The 23,466-nt window shown below is 40.8% G+C and overlaps 1 protein-coding gene across 6 annotated transcripts in view; it reads left to right on the forward strand.

Moving 5' to 3' along the window:
• LOC135492690 (uncharacterized) overlaps positions 1-23,466 on the forward strand; it is a 129,488-nt gene that overhangs the window by 75,098 nt on the left and 30,924 nt on the right. For 5 of the 6 annotated variants that reach the window (XM_064779274.1, XM_064779275.1, XM_064779278.1 and 2 more), the window contains exons 5-7: positions 11,099-11,125; positions 19,433-19,526; positions 22,907-22,938. In XM_064779274.1, coding sequence (XP_064635344.1) covers positions 11,099-11,125; positions 19,433-19,526; positions 22,907-22,938 — 153 coding nt within the window. Of the gene's footprint in view, positions 1-8,633; positions 8,772-11,098; positions 11,126-19,432; positions 19,527-22,906; positions 22,939-23,466 lie in introns of those variants that run through there. The other variant, XM_064779279.1, reaches the window with a different exon arrangement.

Consider the following 23,466-nt stretch of genomic DNA (forward strand, 5'->3'; position numbering starts at 1 on the left):
ATGATGAAATTTTGACAGATCAATGAATGATAGAGTAAACTAGACAACTGCAGCTAAAAAGTCCTCCTCATGTCTTCTCAAGCGTGGGTTTGTGATACTTTGGGTACATTTGAGCATTTTTAGTTCTCTGGCAGCATACCCAAGGATGGAAAAAAGCCGAGTTTGTGACGTAACTGCCGGTCTCCATTTGAATAAAACCATTGATCAGTAATGCTGTCAGTGGCCAGTAACGCAAACACGCAATCCTCGCACAGAGACCCCCGGAGGAGCGCCTAGCTTGCTCCCACGATCAATCTTGTTTGTGTAACTAGCCAATGACAGCATGTCTGATCGACGGCTTCCTAGCGGCAGGTCGGGGCTGTGCCGTGCATGCTACAGGCAATTCGCTACAGGTATGTTGATGAAAATGAAAACAGCAAACCAATCCACTGTCTCGGTTTCGATGTCTTAACAATATTGACTGAGGTTTACATAGATACTGTTGAGTAGCATAATTGCTGCAAATAAAAACCTAACTGATATGCACAGTTGTAAGATGCTAGTACTTGTCGTTTTGACGACGACACCATTCTGATGTATCAACCGATCCTGATGACCATGTGGGCAAGGTATCTGCCTCCGTTTGGTGGTCAAAGGTTTAGGACCAGTTGCTAGCCTGTTCTGATGTGGCTGGTTGGCTAGTTTTTATCTAGTTCACAGGTTACTGTCTCTGGCCTGCTGTTGCCTCACTGCTACTTAGAGATAGGAGTTTGGAAGTAAAGAATGTCTCATAAGTCACATCTTGCTGGCCCTTGCAGTTGGTTGACACAATAATAAACAAACTCAACTTTCCAAAAATGATTTTCCAATACAGTCACTTTCTTTTCCTCAAGCAAGTGTTTCCACCGAATGATAATGATTCACGTCTCTCAGCACATCATGATTTTAAAAATGGCAAATCAAATCATGATAATCTTCACTTCGCAGTAAACTAATTGGCGCGTGTTTGCAACAAAATTTTAGTGCTTTTTCGCCGAGGGGGTAATTCTAAGTGCCGTCTGTTGAAATATTAGGAGGAGAATTTTAACGAGAATGCCAGGTAAGTGGTAAATTCAATGTAATCTCATCATCGTCTTCAGAGTTTGTGGAGGAATTTGAAGAAATCGTTGTCAACTTGATGTTGCAAAGTAAGGGTTAAAAGCAGGCACTATGAATAAGATATGCAATCCACAAAACTCATCATACCGTCCTAAAAAAAACCGACGCTCGAGCAAATTGGTCGTCTCATTGACTGAACGGCTGGTAATACCAAATGCGGTATTCCGTCCTCCAGAAACGTTTATACAAGATCATCACTTCCTGGAAGGTACGCCAGCACAGAATCTGAGTTATTTCGATAAAAAGTCGGCGGTGAGCCTGCGGTCACGTATACCCGCTATTACTTCCAAATGAGATGTACCGAAATTGAATTAGTCATGATGATGTTCGTCATTGGTGGCGTGACTTGTCGCTGGCAGTGTTGGACGACGTCTGCCCTCAGCTTGTTGGCGATTTTTTTCTAATCTGAAATGGGCAATGATTCATGTTTGAAAACCATCTGATGTGCATTCTGGGCTCTTTGGTCCCAATTGGTGAGATGGTGACTTTCCAATGGTGCGCCAAGACAGAAGCTGGAAGAAGTAGGATGAGATGTATCGTCTGCATAGGCCAGTCATGATGATTGGATTGTTTTTAAGCTGCAAATTGACAGTTTTGCTGCAATTTTCGTGTGTGATGGCTATTCTTAATAGTGTCTAGATACGTATCAATATAAGTGCTTGATGCAGAAATGCAAATTTAGGCTTGCTGACCATGATTGGCAGAGTGCAATAAAAACAGTTCAATTTGTTGTTGCATTTCTATTCATCATGTTTATTAGAATAATGTATTTCTCGGTCAGATGTAAAAAGTTTAATTCAGCTGAGTAGGCTATCAAAATAACTTCATTACCAGTTGAGCAGTTGGTGCGGAAAAAATATTGTAATTACACCAAACACACGGTGATGAAAAAGCATGGAATGTCTTCTCTCTTCGTGATGGTCTGTTGAAAGAAATGGTCCAACCTCTGTACAAGGGTGCCAAAGTTGCTATTGTTGTTGTTGTCGTTGTTGTTGTTAAAATAGGTGCTCCTCGCGGGCCCCTGTAGTCAATCTTTCAAATGTCTGGGAATCCTGGATTTCTCCATCTCTAATAATACCTGTCAAAGTCAAAGATACGTGATCATTACCAGCCTCCATTTCTGTTGCCATGATCTCCCTGCAACCTTGCATCTTCCTTATCCTCTTTTGACCGTCTTTGCTACATTTTTGTACCGATTAAGATGCTGGGAGCAAGATGTGATCCGCTTCATCTAATAAGAGTTTTTGATTTCTTCGTATGAAACGGCCTAATGCTGCGTGAACTGAGTCAGTAGGTTGGACCAGTTTTCCGCAACGCCTGAGGTCACCGATGAAATCTTGTTAGCTATTTGGTGCGAAGGTATGGTGCGTTTTGATTGGCTGTTTTTGCTTCTCATGGTAAGTCGTAGGGATCAAATGAGCTCCGTGTAGCGAAGCTATGATTAGGTTTTCTACCGGCCACGGGTTATGGAAAAATTGTGCCAAGGTGCTTCTCCAGCAAATAACAAATCTGCTGTTGATGCAGCAGAAGGAAAATCCTAGAAATCATCAAGTTACTCCCTTGGAATAAGCAGTAGCTCTCTTGGAATTAGCAGTAGCAACCTGCCGGTGGGTTTTATCATGGCTGAAAAAACTGTAATGAAATCACGATCGCACCTTGTCAGAAATTGAATTCCACACAAAAAGAAGCTGGCAGGGGCAGGATTTGTTGCTGAATGAAATCAAGTGTGGTGTATTTTCCAGGTCTAATTGAAATCATTTGGATGGCAAACCTGCATGATTAAATTGGTTTGGGGAGGAATTTGTTTGCTTGGATGTTACTGTCTTTGAGACTTCAACACAGCCAAATTTTCGTGGGCGTTTTATCAAGTGGATTTCGTGAATAACGTACTGTTTACACTTAACATTTCTATGTCAACTGTGCCACCACATCCCCCAGGTGTTTGGATCCAGAGCCATCTGTGTCAACACCTCTCTTGCAACCTCAGCCCTATCTGCATCGAAGCTACGACATTCATCCAGTGAGACCGACAATGTCCCCTTCGTCATTTGCCTACAACATTCTCCAGTTGCCACTCCAACACTATCTTGGGAAGTCTTGCCGGCTCCATTCGACATGCATGTACAACGAACATAGTCTGCTCCCAACCAACCACTCTCACCAGAAATATTCTTTGATGAGTGTTGTCTGTTGGGCTGGTGTCTCGATCTTCATGCGCCTGTCGGGTGGTATCATGGTTAGAATGTCCATGCCATAACTAGGATGTGTGGGTTCAATGTTCGGTAGCCCCCCCCACGGTTATATCTCAGTGTCATTAAACCGTTACACAGCCTCTCTCCGTCTGACAGAAGATCTTTCCGATTTACACTTTATGCAGCCTACATTCATTTTGAGGTCTAATGTTTCAGTAGCTGTGGGGACACCTGATGCTCCTTGTAAGGGTGTGATCCCCTCAACAACAAACCTGATACCCGTGTTATCCAAAAATACCCCCAGGGCACTCGAGTTGAAAATAAGAGCATCGTTTTCTCCAGCCAAGATTATCTAACTAATCTTAGTCTCCTCCACCAATTCATTACGGGATGCCCCTCTGTCAAAGTTTGGTGGAATATTATCCTTCGACAATGGAACATCTTGGGGCTGTTTGGCCTGGCTCAGTCGGTAGTCTTTTGAGGCGATTGGATTGAAGTCTCAATGGGGATGTCTCGCTAACTTTAGACAAATTATCTAACAACTTGCAGATCTGATAGTTACCACCTAGATAGAGAAGTGGGCAGGTTCACATTTAGTTTCACGATCTCTTGGGATGGTTACTTCCTCATTTGGGAACAAATTTGTGAGCGGAATGCTTTCTCTCCATAGCAGTATTTCTTGTGGTACAGTTTTTTCTTCCAAATCCTCACCTGCCAATTCGGGTTTGGCGTTCATTTTAGCTCTGCCCTCGCGGTGTTTGTCAACACAACCAATATCTCCAGTTCAATATCAACTCCTTAAACCTACAAGCAAGTGAGTGTGCTCCACTATCACATCAATAAACGAATTAATGGCAGATTTAAAACAAATTATTCATATTCAGAGATATTATCTTTATTAGTCAGAACGACAAACATAGTGCTGGAAATACCATAGAGCGAGTACACATGTCTATCTCATCAATGAAATAAATTAAACAAGGATTTAAAACAAATTGCTCTTGTTCCTGATAACATCTACATGTCCATACTAGGTGTTTCAAAATATATTTGAAACTTTTAATTTTATTTTCATGTCACAAAGTGAATAGAACATTATAGTTGACATTTTTAATTTCTTTTATTATCTAAGAAGTTAACAGAGCATATCATGCATGATACATACTAGGTATTTCAGAATATATTTGAAACTTTTGATATCTTTTGCTACCGGTACCACTGAAGTTAAGGAAAGGTAAGTCCTGTAAATGAAATTTACCGAAGGAGGTCATGTTTAGTTGAAATAACTCCGGCGTTTTGTTTGGGAGATATTCAAAATTGAAAGTGCCCAATGTATTTTCGAACACCTAGTACTTGTTCTTCATTCTGGGAGCTAATTTATTTTCTTGATTGTGCCCGAGTGATTGACAGGTATCTTTTTTTCGTAATGTTACAAATGCTAATCCGCTGTTCATTAATGTCTTTTTGTCCTTGGGACTTGACGAATTACCATTTCACGTCAGAAATCAGCAGTGTTGATCGATTTTGAAACTTTTAGTTGAAATTGATTTCCTAATTAGATATCTCATTGAGATATTTCATTTCTGAATGTTGGTCTGTACAGTGGAACACGTGTAGCACTGCTGCTTGACTATGTCCCAAATGTAGTTTCAATTTCAGATATTAAGAGATATCAAACTGATGTCATACTTAAAAGGTCAACTTATGCCATGCTGGAGGTTGCTCTTGTTGAGGTGTCTTTTGGTGACCATAATTCCATAAGAATATTTGTCAACAATGGACAGATGGGGTGACGAAAAATTTAAAGATGCCAATCAGATGCATCAGTAGAGCTCCAGGGGGCATCGATGTGCACTGAAAATGTCCGAGAATAGCCTATTGCATATTTAATGGATCGGCATTGTTAAACGAGAATCACTATACAGAAAACCTGTTGTTATCTAATTGTCCATGTCCTACTGACTGTGTCAAAGTGCTATGCGGACGGGACGGGAAAGGAAATGTTCACTGGGACACACACGTGAATGGACCTCCGGTTCATGGCGAAGTTTTGTGATTGGATTTGCCGATATTTAGGATTAAGACTTCTGCTTGACCAGAATTTTGTTTACAGTAGACCTGTGTTTGAACTTTTGAGTGACCGTCCTATTGCTTAACCATATCTGTGGATTTATTCAGGTTTGGCAGTATTTAAGGTTGCCTCAACTCCTCTTGTCTATCCAGCATGGACTACTGAGCCCTGTATCCATAGTCCTCAGCTCCTCTTGTCTATCCAGCATGGACCACTGAGCCCTGCATCCATAGTCCTCAGCTCCTCTTGTCTATCCAGCATGGACTACTGAGCCCTGTATCCATAGTCCTCAGCTCCTCTTGTCTATCCAGCATGGACCGCTGTCTCGACACAGATCCCCTATCATTCCCTCCTTGAGCACCAAGGTTCTAATAGTGCTTAAACCTTATAAATAAAGGTACTGTGCATTTTATGGTTAGCTACCTTGAAAAGTCATATGAGGTCACTCTGCAGCTATTAGCTCTCTTTAAAATCACTGTTGCTCTGACACAAGGGCATCTTTGCATCCCAAACTGATAGTGAAGTCGCTTCAGCATCATGATCGGTGCCATCATTTATCTGCCCACGCCCATTGTCCATCACAAGGTTGCTTTCAGTTTCATTGTAACAGCAAACCAAGGGGTTAAAATGCATTGTTGACACTAACAGGCCTCACCTGCAGTTGACTCACTCCCACACAGGCCTAGAAAACAGGACAAGGCTATTGATTGATTTGTTAAACAATCGGTATGGTTATCTTGTCCAGATGGAAAGCCTTTAGGATTGTGTGATCATTTCCGACATGTTCCTCTTAGTTGAAAAGTACTAATTGTGTATGTCTCAATTGTCTCAAAGCCTGGTCAAATAGGCCGATGACCCCAAGAGTGGTCATGACTGGACTAACTGCAAATGGACTGTGCCCAGGCGTTTTATGTACTGATGTATTGTGTCTCGTATCTTATGCATGGAAGGCATAGCAGTGTACGCATATGTACATGGCCGTGTGCTGATTAGTACATTCTGTTGTGTGTATATTGGCAAGCATTGTATAGGCCTATACTTGTACTTAACAAGGAAGAAAGGGCCTCTTGAGGATCAAAAGTGTGAAACAATGTTGTGGTGATCTCTCCAACGAACGGTTGGGTATTGTTTGGGGCGGTTTCTGCATGTTTTTCATTAATGTCAGTCGGTCAAGTTGATCAGCTGTTTCGATTTGCTCCTTCATTATAAGTCCTTGTATCCCACCTTGTTGATATTTGGGAGGTGCTGTGTTGAGCGTGTTTTGTTTTCGGTACAGGTTTATGGTGTGTCCACTGTCAAGTTGTTATTCAACTCTTTTAGCGTCAGCAGAAATGCGTAAGAGAGCTGGTATCCTTTTTTGGCATCAAATCCATTTTTGCTTCCCTATAGACACCCCAAAGCTATGGACCTTTTCATAGAAGTTTGTTTGGGTGCCGACTATTCATGCATTTGACGCCCCGATTATTGGAGAAATGGATGGATTTCCTCTCGAGGGAATTCAGTTCCTCTGAAGATATTTCTCCTTATTATATTTCATGGATGAAGGGTTAAGCTCTCATTATTCTCATTCCCGCGTGACCGGCCAAGAATCTTCAGAATGGCGCGTCTGTATATTTGTAGATAACTTCGCCAACGCATCCAATATTGCTTTATTGATTTCTACGCCATACCAATCATTTGGTGAAAAAAACTCGATGGTTAACGTTTATTAACGTTTCGAAAGAAACCTTTGAAACATCCAATGATTTGAATGGTGTCTTGTATGAATAGTTAATGCTACTGTGGTTTCAGATGCAGTGATATATTGGAAGGTGAACAATTTCTTCTTGTGCATTTACTGGTAATGCAGTATTTGCTGCTAAAACAGGATTCTGTCTTGCTCTTGTGCATTTACTTGTCTTTTCAATATTTGCTGCTGAAACTGGATTCTGTCTTGCTCTTGTGCATTTACTTGTCCTTTCAATATTTGCTGTTGAAACAGGATTCTGTCTTGCTCTTGTGCATTTACTTGTCCTTTCAATATTTGCTGTTGAAACAGGATTCTGTCTTGCTCTTGTGCATTTACTTGTCCTTTCAATATTTGCTGCTGAAACTGGATTCTGTCTTGCTCTTGTGCATTTACTTGTCCTTTCAATATTTGCTGTTGAAACAGGATTCTGTCTTGCTCTTGTGCATTTACTTGTCTTTTCAATATTTGCTGTTGAAACAGGATTCTGTCTTGCTCTTGTGCATTTACTTGTCCTTTCAATATTTGCTGCTGAAACAGGATTCTGTCTTGCTCTTGTGCATTTACTTGTCCTTTCAATATTTGCTGCTGAAACAGGATTCTGTCTTGCTCTTGTGCATTTACTTGTCTTTTCAATATTTGCTGCTGAAACAGGATTCTGTCTTGCTCTTGTGCATTTACTTGTCCTTTCAATATTTGCTGCTGAAACTGGATTCTGTCTTGCTCTTGTGCATTTACTTGTCCTTTCAATATTTGCTGTTGAAACAGGATTCTGTCTTGCTCTTGTGCATTTACTTGTCTTTTCAATATTTGCTGTTGAAACAGGATTCTGTCTTGCTCTTGTGCATTTACTTGTCCTTTCAATATTTGCTGCTGAAACAGGATTCTGTCTTGCTCTTGTGCATTTACTTGTCTTTTCAATATTTGCTGCTGAAACAGGATTCTGTCTTGCTCTTGTGCATTTACTTGTCCTTTCAATATTTGCTGCTGAAACAGGATTCTGTCTTGCTCTTGTGCATTTACTTGTCCTTTCAATATTTGCTGCTGAAATGCATGCATTGATGCACTCCAGTGCTCATCATGATCTTATGTTGCTGATACTGAACTGTGGTTTTCTTGACACAGAGCACAGCATAATTGGTCTGTCACATCAAAGTGGTTTAAATATAAATCGTCTTTTCTAATACAGCTCAAATCATTTCCACTGACATTCACCTGGGATATTCTTGATTTATGCATTTAGACATGGAAATCTGAAGAAGAAAAAAACAACTAGAATTTAATGAAAACTTATGATTGGAATGACGGATTTTTGATGGAGACATTGTGCTGTCAGAAATTTTAAGCAATTTCGAAAACGAAGATGATCTGATGCAGGAAATTTGACATCTCCTCGATTCTAAATTTGTTTGTGCGAAATGGAAGTTATGACGACGTAATCGTAAATTCTGACTTTCATTCTCGAGGATTATTGCTAGCATTTGAAAATTCCAAGCAAACGCAATAACGTCACGTTTGACATAAAGTTTTAAAGGAAAATGGATGTTGAAATTGACAACGTGCATGATGAGGATGGCAGCAATAATGTCATGTTGGAACGGTGGTTGTCATCTCTCAATACGAGTCAACAGAAAGGAAATTATTGGTAAGTCAGAGCGAAGGTGTTTACTCATACACTAGCGCCATCTATAACCGTAAGATTTTTTCCACGAGAGTTTTCCCTGAAGCATCTCCTCTTGACCTTTAAAGGCGTACGCCGTTCGTTAAAAATTTGAAATTTGTAATTGCCGTTCTGTGGACAGATATACAAATACTAGAAATACAAAGTTTCAGCAAATCAGTATGCACAATAACTGTATTACAGCATTGTGTATAACTGCATTTCTATTTTCCTGGACCGCCAGTAATTATGAACGGCGTACCCCTTTAAGAAGTGTTCACCCAAGTAGACTCAAAACTCACCATCAGTCAAGTTCCCTCAAGTGACATGTCCAGCAGCCATCAATAGATGCGGTTTGGCACGCCTGGATAGTGGCAATAATGGCCTCATTCTCCGGCTTTTTTGGTGACCATGTAAGCGTGAAATGTGAGGTAAGTACACAGTATGGGGCATTGTCGACTGAGATGTAGGCTTTACATGAATTTGTCAATAGGATACTGATCAAAGAACCATGCATGATTTTTTTCACCATATTGGGATCTCAAGTCATCTTTGAGCGAGATGCTCATGTAGTCACCTGTAAAAAGCCAGTGGACAAGTTCTTGGACCTGCAAACTGAGGAAGTTTTTCTGATGGTGATGGTTTTGTCAAAAGATGTTGGTTAAAGAACCGTACAGGATTGATTATTCATGGTCTAGCATCATCTCGATTCATTAAATACAGTGGCGATGTATTCATCTGTAAAATGTCTGTAGATTCGAGTTCTTGATCTTGGTGATCTCAGAAATGTTGGCTTTGGGTTAAAGAATGGAGCATGATTATTATTCATTGGACTGGAATGTCTTAGAAGTCATCTTCGAACTTGTTCTTTGTCAGGTGACTTCTTACTTTGCCTTTGACTTTGAAGGGTGGTTAGTGCCCACTTTGGCAAACCTTTCCCGAACGACTGACTTGACGAAGACAGATCTCAACGCCTATTACAGAGCCAAGCAGAAGAGACTCATGGACCGAAGAGTTGGTGTATTTGACGCCGTCCTTTGAAGACAACTTTGTTAAAGTTTTCGAAGCTAGGATATTGACTAGAGGGGCAAAAAGATTGAAAAGTTATAATGCCTTCCAAGAGTTGTACCCAAAAACCCCCTCAGTCTTAGCCAGGCGTTCTGACGACTGTTCCACTCGAATATCAACAGCCAATCCTTGTCATCAAAGTCTTACCAGATGCCACTTGAGCATGTTCTTGATGGATTCACAACCTCGTGGGCCGTGAGATTACGTCCTTTGAAATGACCACGGTTACTGGAAACGATTCTCCAAGGAAAGAGTAACGATACCTTCTGAGAGTTGAACCCAGCACTTCCTGGATATTAGCCTGGTTTTCTAACTCTGTACCACAAACCTTCTTCTATCAACATCTAATCTGTCGCATCAAAGTCTTACCAGAGGCTACTTGAGCCTGTTCTAGATAGATTCATAACCTCGTGGGCCGTGAGATTACTTCCTTTGAGATGACCACGGTTGCTGGCAACCATTGTCCACTTGATTACCGAAGATTGGCTAGGTGCGCCTTTGATTTTGACTATCAACCAATATGGCATTCATAATTGGTTCATCAGTTGCTACATGTAGCAGAGTGAGAAAGTTTTGTCAACATTATGAAAAAACCTATCTTTAAGGTGTTTTTTTATTTGTCATCCTTCCACAGCATCCCCCCCCCCATTTACCCCCTCAGTTTTGCCCACACAGCGTCTTATCAAAAGCGTAAATGAAACATACTATACAGTCAGCATCGCGTTGCTTGCAGAGCAATCGAGGTAATGAAGCGTAGACGATGGCGACCTAAATTGGCCATCACACACAGCCAGTCTGATCAAAGTGTTTACTCGTCAATTCCCTCGTCGCTGGCTGGCACAGGTTACGCCGAATCTACGTATAATGCCGCGATTGATACGAGGCAATGGCTGGGTGATTGAATTGCAGGAAACCGTAACAACAAATGAGAAAGATCGCGGCTCAATTTGCGGTCCATCACTGGGCAATTTGTGATGATGCGAATCTTGCTTGTGACCGGATGACAAGTGGACCGTATGGCTGGCCAATCATTTTAAGTAATGATCAGATAATGAACGCATTGTTTGGGAAAGATCAATTATGACTTATTGTAGAATACAGTGACTCCTAATATCTTTACTTTTTTTTGAAGATGGCAAAATGAAGAAAAGCTGAATATTTGTGGGGTGGGAAGTTGAAAATGGGCGGAGGAAAGATTTAAAAAGCCAAAGTCTTAAATTGTTGTCTTTCTTTTCTACTTGCAGGTCAAATGAGGCCCCTAGTCTACAAAGGTAAGAATAATAGACAATCTAGAATTGGTAAATTAAAGGTAAAAGAAGTTTACGTGGTAAATTCAGGGAAAATAATTTTCCGGACTTCTGCACTGATCAGCAGCTTTGGTATGATATTGAAATATAGTGTGAAAGTTTCTAATTGTGTAAATACGCACTAAATAAATTTCAACATCGCCATTGTGTAATTTAGACAGCTGTACCAATACTATAGAATATGTCAGCAAATTTGTTAGCATAACGACTGCACTATCTGGATGTGTATTTTCTATTTTCCTGAACCACCTGTGATACAATGAACATCAACGGTGCACCCCTCTAGTAGTATGGGATGGTCTTGTCATTCTGGTGTCTTATTAGCAAAATGCATTCCTCGATTCACGATATTGTAAACGCCAAAACAAGATCACAGTTAGTTTCCCTCCAGACATACAGACAACCAGACACCGATATCAATATATGACTTAGGAACCAAACTGCTCAGATCATTCAGGAGTGAATATTGATCTTAATACGCTGATCACACAGAGATCAGCGAAGCTGTACCATCTACACTCTTCCGGGCCGGAAATGAGCTACCAGCGATCAAACAGTACGAATACTACCACATCATGGGGAGTCACTCGAAAGATGCTGGGTTGTTATATTAGATGATCGCTGGGAATTGTATATCGTATTGTTAGTGCTGTTATGATTGGTTGGCGCAGATTGCTTCCAATTAGTCAGGTCGGCATTGAGGAGCCGCAGTGGTAAACCAAGATTGGTGTATTTGCAGGGACGAGTATCTTTAAGAAGGACATTTCGGATGCTTTATCGAGAAGAGTTTAACTGTTTTGCTGCCAAGTGATGAGAATTCTACCAACAGGCACCCAATGACTCTTCTTGTGGTAACTTGCTATAATTCAGACTGCTGTCGGAACTAGGGAACTAACGTTGATGCTACAAGGGCTTCCCATACTTCCCGACACTCTCTAATAACTTGCTTCTTCATTTCCTGGCTTGTCAACATGACCATTGTTATCCCCTTAAGACTACATATGGATAAGAGCTAAGAATAACTGACTAAGATACTTTTCTAAAGAATACTTAAGACTAAGATGCTGGATGTCAGGGAGGGGGGCTGGGGCACTTAGACGATTCATCATTTCCACAACTTTAAAGGGGTATGCCTTTCGTAATTACTAGTGGTCTAGGAAAATAGAAAGTCAGTTATACACAATGCTATTGTACAGTCATCATGCATGCAACTTTGCCGAAACCTGGTATGTATCGTAATTGCATGTCAACACAAAGGTAATGGTGAAAGTTATACTCAGTACGTATTTACGCAATTTGAAATGTTCAAATTCAATTACAAATTTCAAATTTTGAAAGAATGGCATTGGCCTTTAATGTCATGTTTTGATTCTCTGCTGATATGGTGCAAGGCAAAGACAAATGTCGCGAAAGTTAGGCTTATCAAACCAATGACCTCCTGGGTAGAATTGAACCACACTTACACTATACCACCACCGCCCCTCTGGACCGAAAACATGCGAGTTTCTGAGAATTAATAATTTGATTTTAAATATTTTGAAGTTGCGGTTGAAGCTAAAGTATATGATGAAATTGGTCTCTCAAAATGGATACTTTGACATGTCACTCCTGATTAATTGAAAATTTATGTTGTTAGAAAATTCCAATTTCGTTACTGCAACAGACTTTACCTTAAAGGTTGCAGGCTTCTTTGTTAAGGTATTTCAATTTCATTGTGAATATCTGGTTATTAAATTTTCGTGCTATTTCATTTCCGCGATTTTAATAACACGTTTTGATCTTTCGCTGATATTGGCGTGACCAAACAAATTCATTGAATGGGGGTGGATATTTCTTAAGTGCAATTTGGAGCTCATGAGAAGAGTATATTTGACGAGAGAAAGTATTTTCAAGAATTTAATTTTGAGATGTGGTGCCTGTTGAAAGACTTTAAGTGATCTTGTCACAGCCACCAGGTTGTGACTTTGTCCCCATTGGACCAGTGTGGGATGAACGGAAAACTATGCTTTGTAGAATCTGTGGAAAGCGCACACCTCAGCTCCACCTCTTGTTACCCCATGAGTGCCTGCTATATGCTAAGGATGGAATCATTTTCTAGCCTCTGAAGCTAATTCAGTGCCAAATCTTTGGTGTCTAAAGGCAGTTTGGATCTTACATTTTTAGCTCACCTCTTAGCAGAGGTGAGCTTATCCCATACCGTGGCGTCCGTCGTCCGTCGTCGTCGTCGTCGTCGTCGTCGTCGTCGTCGTCGTCGTCGTCGTCGTCCGTCGTCGTCCGTCGTCCGTTAGCAGGGCACGTTTCGTAACTGTTAGAGCTATTGAGTTGAAACTTGGTACACATGTACCCTTATGTAATGACACCTTGGAGACCAAGTTTCGGTCCGATTCGTTTCATGGTTTGGCCACCAGGGGGCCAAACGTTAAAAGTGAAAATATGCAATATCTCCCTTAATAGTAGTCGGGAAATTTTGAAAAAAATATGGTAGGTACTTCTAGCAAAGGTGCATCATATATCCTCCGCGTTTTTGATTTGACCTCCTTTTCAAGGTCACAGAGGTCAAATGGTGTAAATTGGCCGTTAGGATGTAACGATGGCACGTTTCTAAACTGCAATGACTATTGATACCAAATTTGGTACACATTTACCCCTTAGTCAGGTGATCTCAGGGACCGAAGTTTGGTCCAATATGATTCACCACTTGACCACCAGGGGGCAAAATCCAAAAACCTTAAAAATGTGATTATTCCTTAACTTCTTGCCCGATTGCCACCAATTTGATATCATGGGTACATCTAACCACCATACAGTATATGTCACACAGGTTTTTAATTTGACCTTCTTGTCAAGGTCACAAAGGTCAAATGGCGTAAAATTTGCCGTCAGGCCGTAACTATGGCACGTTTCTTAACTGCAATGACTATTGATCACAAATTAAGTACACATGTACCCCTTGGTCAGGTGATCTCAGGTACCGAAGTTTGGTGCGATCTGATTTGCCGTTTGGCCTCCAGGGAGGGGGCCAAATCCTAAATTCTTCAAAATGCCATTATTCCTAGTAATGACTTGCCCGATTGGCATCAATTTTATATCATAGGTACATCTAATTCTAACAACCATTCAATGTGTCACCCGGGTCTTCTTTGATTTGACCTGCTTTTCAAGGTCACAGAGGTCGAATGTACTGTAAATTGGCCATTTTGGGGAAATTGTAATTGCTTGGACCTACATCAAACCTAACACTACATGACACAATACCATGCTCTTTATCCATCTTTCCTCCACATGAGGTGAGCACAATGGCCCTGGCCATTTCATTGCGTAATTATCTTAGGAAAAAGTCTGACAGATTGACCATGTTTGCAAATGAATTTGTAAAAACAAGTAAAGGCTATAAAATTCTTCGTAAGAAGTGCTGCTTTTCTGAACCAATATGAAAAAGTCTGCCGACCTTTTGTGTACCATGAGGTGGGTGCTTAAGAAGTTGGTATAAAGATGCAAGGGAAGTCGTTAATGCTGTGAAAAAGTTGGCTCTTCTTGAGAGCCAAGCCATTGCCACATCCTTAGCACCAATATACTTGGTAAAAAATATAATCTGATTGAGAACATACCGAGAAGAACATGTCATACAATCTTTATAGATAACCCGGAGTCATCCTACTCATGAAGATATTTTGTTACATAATTGTAAAGAAAAAGTCACAGACGCTGAAAAGATGTGCGAGAATGTCCCTTGGAGGCCATGGCAATGTTGTGTGGTTGGTTAAATCTTAAATGAGTTGAGGAAAAGAGGAAAAAGTAGGATGATCAGTTTGAGGCAAAAAAAAAGGTATATAGTTGCCAGGTTTTGCTACAGTTTTTAGCTCAGCTGACAAAGTCAGCGGAGCTAGTCAAATAGCTATTCGATTGGTGTCCGTCCTTCCACCCATCCTGCCATCCTTCCATCCATCCATCCATCTGTAGGCAAAGTTGGGCATTTTGTAATCATACAACCGAGGCACTTCAAATCTAGTCTTGCTTATAAACACCGCAGAAAATGTTGCTTACGGAAAAAAATTTGGGCGATTCGACTCAAATTCAGCTCCCCAGGGGGCAAAATGCGTAAATGAAAAAACAATTTTTTGACGCTCTATTCCAGCAGATAAAAGCTCGAAATAAAGTTGAAAAGGTCTTCATGATACAGAAGTTTTGATATAAAATAGATTAGTGTGGATTTATATCACCAGTTGGCGGTAGTGAGCAAAACTGTTGTTTGACCCCGGATGACCCCGCTTTAAATTTCCCGCCGGTTACCTGGAGTACTATCATCAAGAAAATGGCGGTGACCTTTTTATTTCTACCGGAGCGATGATTTTGTAAGTGACAAATTTTCTTTTTTAAGCCTTTACGGAAACGTATTTTGGTACGAAACTTCACACGTTTATAGAAAAGATCAACGAGAATGTGTTCAAATGCCCTCATAACGATGAGTTCAACAGAATTTGGTCAAAACAACCTTCGAATGGAGTCAACTTTCTTTGCGAAATTGAAGCGACGACATCATTATTTATCGTAATTTAGGGCCTGTGCAGATCTGAGTCCAGCTGATGGGCGATGTTTTGATTTGTGTTCAAACTATTGGAAACTTCGGAAATTAGTTCTATTAGTTCTACTATTCCGTAGGAGTATATTATAGCCATTGATGTTGACAGCTAAAAGCACGAAAACTTTGTTCAGGTTTCGCGTCCAATCACGTGACCTCTCCAACACTCGATAATGCACTCTTTTCGTCCACGTTTTAGGCCAATCTTCGGCCTGAACATGAAATCTAATAAGCGCAGTACTTAAATCAGATGTTTCTCTCGCCTTGAAAACATTCCTGGGTAAAATCCATTGAGATTAGCCGAGTTAATCCACTTTTTCCGTGCCTAAAATCTCTGCCGCTGAATTCTATAAATAGAAACTATTAACATCGCGGCAGTGTGGTTCCCATTGTGCGCCCTCCCACTTCACACCATGTCAGGAACTTTTACGGAGAGAGAGGGCGTGCGGTAAGAAGAATGGCCAAAATGACGTCACGTTTTCCTGGCAATGTCTCTTTAATTGCCAGACCAGTCAAGCATTGGGAAAGCATCTTTAATTCAGACAACGTTAGAACTCGAAAAACGAATATGTTAATTTGCAAAATTAAAAGCAGATTTCACCACTAACCAGCCAAATCGGAATACGACGGCACAAAATGTTCTCGCTTTCCTCCTGCTAAAAAACCTTGTTCCCGCACTCCTATTTTAATTTATCCCAAGGAATATGATATGATCTGTTTTCACTTTTTTGTAATTAAATGGTATTCATATAATGAGATCAATAGTAGTGTCCGTGTCAGATCCCATCATGGAGGTATAAATAATTATTTATACCTCCATGATCCCATCGTTCAACTAGTCTTCTCTCCCCAGGTGCCTCACACGGACCTTCACGTACTCAAGACCAACTCTTACAATATCGCCCTCAAAACAACCCTGGAGTCATGAATTCACAGGTGCTCCTGTGAAATCTCAGTTCTAGTTTATTTATCAAACTTTATCGAGGGTTACCCGGTTATCGAATCGAATGGATGTGTCGATCGTCGGGGCGGATTGATATGTGGTTAGGTTGTGCGTCCAAGGCGATTACTAATAGGTCATTCAGTTAGTTTGAGAAAGATCATGATCATGAAGATGCGTGTTGTGTTATCATAACTGGAAAATAAGTTGAAGTTATTATTAGTACTACGATTCTTACATGAGTAAAAAGTAGACGTTTTAAGCAACACAATAATGTTACTCCCATTTTTTCTGTAAAGCTATACTGAACTAGGGATATCTTCCGTTGCCTCCTGTAATATTTACATACCATGGCTGATTAGTTCAATCATATTTCATCCAGCTGGCAGCTCTGCATTGGAAATTTTAGTGGTATAACGTGTTCTCTTGACCTTTAAACAGTAGTATAAAGCCGATATTTACTACTTTATACCCTCAGTCCTATGTTATTAGGTCATATCCAGCTGAGCGCCAGGCCCTTGGGCCTCTTGTTGTTACATGGACGTCATATTTCGTCATCTTCAGCCTCAGGTCATCCTACTAATGACAACATTTCGTACGTTGTCTAACAAGAAAAAATTCCAAAGGTGGCAGTAGAAAAAATGACCGAAACTGAAAAAGTATGTGAGTTTGTCTCTGGGAGGCCATGTCAGTGTTGCCTCATCTGATGACCGTGTGATTGAGGTAGTTACAGGTGTCATCAGAGTTGACCTGATCCAAAGACTTAGGCTCTGACCTTAGACTTGAGGTAGTTACAGGTCCCATCAGAGTTGATCTAATCCGAAGACTTGGGCTCTGACCTTAGACTTGAGGTAGTTACAGGTGCCATCAGAGTTGATCTGATCCAAAGACTTAGGCTCTGACCTTAGACTTGAGATAGTTACAGGTGCCATCAGAGTTAATCTGATCTGAAGACTCATCCTCTGACCTCAGACATTTGAATATAGTTGCCAAGGCTCTGTTGGTAATCTTGCCATCAATGTCATTGCTGGAATTTAAGTTGCCCTACTCAACACCCAAGAACATGGCCACGCTTAGTAAATAGATTGTCGTCCTCTTCATCCTTAATAAATCCTCTCATAAACGATATTTCGTATTTCGTACATCGTCTTCAAGAAAAAATTATGGACGCCAGTTTGTCCATGAATTGCCATTGCTATGTAGCTGAAGGATGTAATATTGACAAGAAGTGGTTACAGCTGCTTATCTTAGGTGAAGAAAAATTGGCCAGGATCAGACTTGGATGTGTTAGCCTGAAAGATGGATCGAGGATAAGAACTGAGGTGGCTCAAAAGATGACATTCACCTCATTAGCTACTCGCGTCTATGCCATTAATGCTATCCTGTTAAGGTTTTTTAGCATGGTCAATCATTTTGCTATAAACGAGATGGGCCAGCAGCGTAGTGGTAAGTGGGTTCATAATCTTGCTTCCGACTCTTGGAAGGATCACCGCTGTTTTGTCTTTGTCTCATGTTGAAAAAGAAATCTGTAAGCTTTGCTTAACTTGTTGCACATGTTAAGTGCAAGGTGCTCTTCGAATGAAAGGCCGTCGGTCCAGTGGGGGACTTAAAGTATTGGTTTGTCTGACAGACTTGAATCCATTTAAGATGATGTTAGCAATACGATTTATTCCGGAGACAGTTTGTCAAGACGGGTCGCTAACATATTGAATTTCTCCTTGTCAGTTCAAAGCCTCGATAATCACGCTGGCATTTCTGATGTCACAATGTCTACCCAATATGAAAGGTTCCGTTGTCATTTGGAGATCCTGTCTGGTGTCTGGCAAGCATGACAAGTGGTATCTGGGCATGTCTTGCACTCTGATTTGGCCTTGTCTGAATCTGTCTAGGGGGAATGATGGTTCTGCTCCTGTTGTTCGTATATCCTTGCCGAGCTCAGACAAGCATGCCAAGTGGCTGGGTATCCTGTCCAACTCCTGACAAGCATGACAAGTGGTATTTGGCCTTGTCGCGGAGTCTAATCTTCTTCACTCTGCTCAAGGTGAATCTGCTCATATCGTTTGGGTATCGTTCCTGACCCACGCGACACCTCACAAGCTTGCCAAATGGTTTCTGACCTTGTCTTGGAGTCCGATCTTCTTTACTCTACAAAGGGCGAATGGTTTTGCTCATATCTTTTGGTAATTCTTCCCGAGAACTGAAATGTCAAGTATTTACCTCTTGCCATTATGGCTTACTCCTACATGACACTTAGCTTCCCGCCAAGTAATGGCCAGTCTGGTCAATAGCTGCTAGTTGTAGCCTATGTTTGGCATTTGATGGGGACATTCAATAGCTGTAATGATATTTATGACTGTTCCATACAATCGTTATATCTTATTACGTCGGTGTTGTTGATTTCTTTACGAGGAAGCGTATGAAACTTGGCAGTAAGTCAAGGCAGAAGAGGTTGGGAATTTTTTACGGAGGGTGATCATTTAGTTACAATAGGTTACCGAAGAAAAATATACCTGTCAAAATGTCCATGACCTTATCTCTGGTTTCCCCTTGCCATCACGAGGAGTTGTCACTGTAACACCCTACCCTCATCTCAAGATCTCACCACCCTTTAATAATAAATGACCCTTTCTACTTCAGGCCTGCTAACAAGTCCATACCTCACTCGTCGCAGTCCCCATACTGTCCAGGAGAAGCAACCTCATCACTAGATCAGCTCACCCCTTTACTAATTTATCCCCTCATTCGACTTCAGGCCTGCTGACAAGTCCATAGCTCATTCACCACAGTCGCCATACCATCCAGAAGAATCACCGTCTCCCTCATCACCAATGGACTCAAAACGAAATGTAAGTTAGTCTACATGCATGTATTTCATAGATTTGTCTCTACCAGTTTGGGTACAACATGAAGTTGAGCTAGTCGGTACCCGACAAGCAAAGCGTGTATTTCATAGATTTGACAACTAGTTTGGGTACAACATGAAGTTGAGCTAGTCGGTACCCGACAAGCAAAGCGTGTATTTCATAGATTTGACTCTACCAGTTTGGGTACAACATGAAGTTGAGCTAGTCGGTACCCGACAAGCAAAGCGTGTATTTCATAGATTCGACTACCAGTTTGGGTACAACATGAAGTTGAGCTAGTCGGTACCCGACAAGCAAAGCATGTATTTCATAGATTTGACTCTACCAGTTCGGGTACAACATGAAGTTGAGCAAGTTGGTACCCGACAAGCAAAGCATGTATTTCATAGATTTGACTACTAGTTTGGGTACAACATGAAGTTGAGAGCAAGTCGGTACCCGACAAGCAAAGCATGTATTTCATAGATTTTACTACTAGTTTGGGTACAACATGAAGTTGAGCTAGTCGGTACCCGACAAGCAAAGCATGTATTTCATAGATTTTACTACTAGTTTGGGTACAACATGAAGTTGAGCTAGTCGGTACCCGACAGGCAAAGCATGTATTTCATAGATTTGACTACTAGTTTGGGTACAACATGAACTTGAGCAAGTTGGTGCTCGACATGCAAAGCAACCCTTTCACACTCAAATTACCATAAAAACCCATTTGTTTGATGTTTCTTTTGGATTTCGCAAACTTCTCCTTCTTAGTTTGATCGCAGATCGAATATCATCTTCTACAAAAGCGTAGCTGTTATCTCTATTCAACATGGAAAAAAAATTTCTCACACTAATGGAGAATCACACCTTTGCTTTAAAATCTGAAGAAATCCATTTTTATTCCGTATTTTGCACTATAGTTTTAAAGATTTCTTTACTTTCTTTGATGGATCATTTTACTCCACAAACTTCTGAAGTTGAAAACAGATCGATAATAGACGGTTGGTTTTCGATCTTCCCTCAGTGACAACTTTGCCACTAATGGCAAAGTGCTGAAGGAATCGGTTTTCATTGAGCACTTTCAAGTCCTCAAATGTGTCTTTAAAAACGCTATGATTTTCTTCATCCATCATTTGATTCCACAAACTTCTTAGTTTGTCAGCATATCAAATGGCACCATTAAATTTTTCATCATGAATTTGTTAAAAATGAGGTGACAATTCATTCAATCATCATCAGAGAAGAAACTTTGCCGAACTAATGGGGGAGAACCACACCTTTGCTTCAAAAATGCAATAAAGTTGACTTTCATCCAAGCAGCTTTCTAATGTGACACTAAAAAACTTAATGGTGACTGATAGCTCAATGAACTTTACAGGCAGGAAAGACATCAAATGGTTGGCGGTATTTTTGTCAGCATTCTACGCTTCCTAGGGAAAGCCACCTCAGAGGGACCGATGGCTTTCCCCAACGCTCTGACTGATGTGTTGTTTGATCAGCAGGTGGTCTGTGGTCATTACTCTCTCGTTTACCAAAGAATATCACGAGAGGAAATGGGGTTAGATGACAGGTGGGCAATCATAGAGAATGTCACAATAATGAAAGGGCCAGATGACAATTTTATTTCGAGAGTTGTGTGGGTCATGATTGCCCTCTGTTAACTGTAGACTGGCATCTGCTATCACATAGCTTGTAAATAATAATCCAGTGAAAAGGTTGCACTTAAATGTTACTGAAGGAAAATATATCCAGTGCCCTGTTGACTCCATCCTGGTCCTTCTTTTGCCCTTGTAACCCTATCCTGGCACCTGAAGTATCGGTTGTTTGGATACCTGACCTACAGCGATGGACAAATCATGTTCAGTGCTCCAATTTACCAAAGGATAGACTATTTGTGGGAGTGGGTTTTGTGGAAATGGATTTTGTTGCAGGTGGGGTCCTCCTCAGCAAAGGTCAAAAGCTGGGAAGTGCGTCACTCCTGCTGCTGGCCCCTGCCTGCTCTACATTGTAGCAAAAATATGACCTTGATGATGTGACTTATTTTAAGACGGAATCAGAAGATCATGTTTGGTACGAATTTGAAACTGATTTCACGAATAACTTTAGTGTTGCTTGTCGCAGTGAAAGCAAAGTTTCAACAAATCCTTTATCGTGGCTTTTTAAGACTCTAGCTTCAAGGTCCCTAATCTGCTTGTAGCTCTTACCGCTTTTATTAAAGCGCAGATTAAAACAGGGAGTAATTGCCATTTAATCCTAAGATGACAAGATGTTTGATCTTTTAATACAAATTAAAAGCAGATTTTAAATACAAATTGTGAAAGATAAACTTTGGGGTTGCATCTGTTGAAGAAAATAACGAAACAAATTAAAGACGTTTCCTAGGTTTTGCAAGAGACACTATTTATACACACAAAAAGGAAGTATTGTTACCCATCAATAGCTGCGCTTACACCACGAAATATTGGTGGACCAATTGCACTTACACCATCACATTGCCGCGACAAATTGGTTCGGCAATCCATTGCCGATACAAATTGCCGAGCGAATTTGTCCCACCAAGCTTGATGGTCCAAATTCGCCCGGCTTGTTAAAAGCTCGGCTTTGTCGTGGTGTACGCGCAAATGGATCGGCAATTAGCTAGTTAGATGGTTCGGCTCCAGGCGGCGCTTTCGAAATGGCGCTTTCTGCGCATGCAATTTATTGTTCGCGCGCCATCTGTAGCCGGATTTTATAACTAGCTGCAGCGCTGGTGTAAGCGCTTGGTGGATTTTCGATGGTGCGGCATTGGTTCCCGAACCAAGATTGGTGGTCCATTTTCAGGTGGTGCAAGTGCGCCTATTATCAAGGCAGGAAGAAGAAATTTTAAATTTCCTGGTAATAATCATCAGGTGTATTGGGGACGAATGTGTCAATAACCTTGCACTCACAGAGACTGCACTCATATAAGTTGTCTAGACTATACTTTTGATGTATGAACCAAGGTAACAGATCAGCTCCTAAATTGTGAAATTACCCATCTTTACGCTGGCAATAAGAAATTCCGCATTTCCTGGTAATCATAATTATGATCTCGTTGACTAGCAATTTTCCGTGATTTACCGAAACCGCCACGGTTGATGATGGTTGCTAGCGATATTATTGCTAATGAAAATATGGTGATTGGTGTTAACATCCATCCTCCTCTGGCAGAATGGTCTGCAATACCAATACAGGCCCGATGGGTTTGACAGGGCCATAGTTTGGAAGGAGTCAGGGGGACAGACACCCCTGAGAGTCACCAAAAATGCTGATAAATCGTATAGCCTTTGCAAGAAATGACAATTCCTGGAGTGACCAATGTTTATCACCAAAATAACGTTCAATGTCCTTTTTCATTTCAGACTCTGAAGAAATCGCCATCAGGAAAAACAAGGTAAATATTCGTTGAGAAGTTGATCCCTTTGTCGAACACAAAACTGCATTTTCACCACCTTTTCTGACAACTGCAACCCATATGACATGAATGAGTATTCCTTGAAAATCACTCTAAAGGAAATTTGTCCTAATCTCCTGTTTTCGAAATCTGATTCTCACTCTGTCTAATATTTTTAACCAGATAATTGCAGATGAAATTTGATAAGCAGAAAAATTATTATCTTTACGCAAACTTTAAAAATTAATGTGAGTGTCATACCCAGTAATGACATTGCCTGCAGCAGCTCAGACAAGATAGGTGGTGGGGAAGAATTTTAAGATGCAGCGAAATGATTAGATGGGATCTCACATTGCTTGTTTTCTGTTTCCTGCTAATTGGCGCGTGATATTTCAAAAAGAAATATGTTTTACTACAATTTTAAAAAGATGATAGCTGATAGGTTTTGTAACAGGTTTTTGGTTTCGTCGTCAAAGTTTTTTTCTGGGAAATCGTGTGATAGTTTGTCAAATGTAGCTGGAACTGGTT

The sequence above is a fragment of the Lineus longissimus genome, chromosome 8, assembly GCF_910592395.1.
Source record: "Lineus longissimus chromosome 8, tnLinLong1.2, whole genome shotgun sequence".
In the NCBI taxonomy this organism is placed as follows: Eukaryota; Metazoa; Nemertea; class Pilidiophora; order Heteronemertea; family Lineidae; genus Lineus; species Lineus longissimus.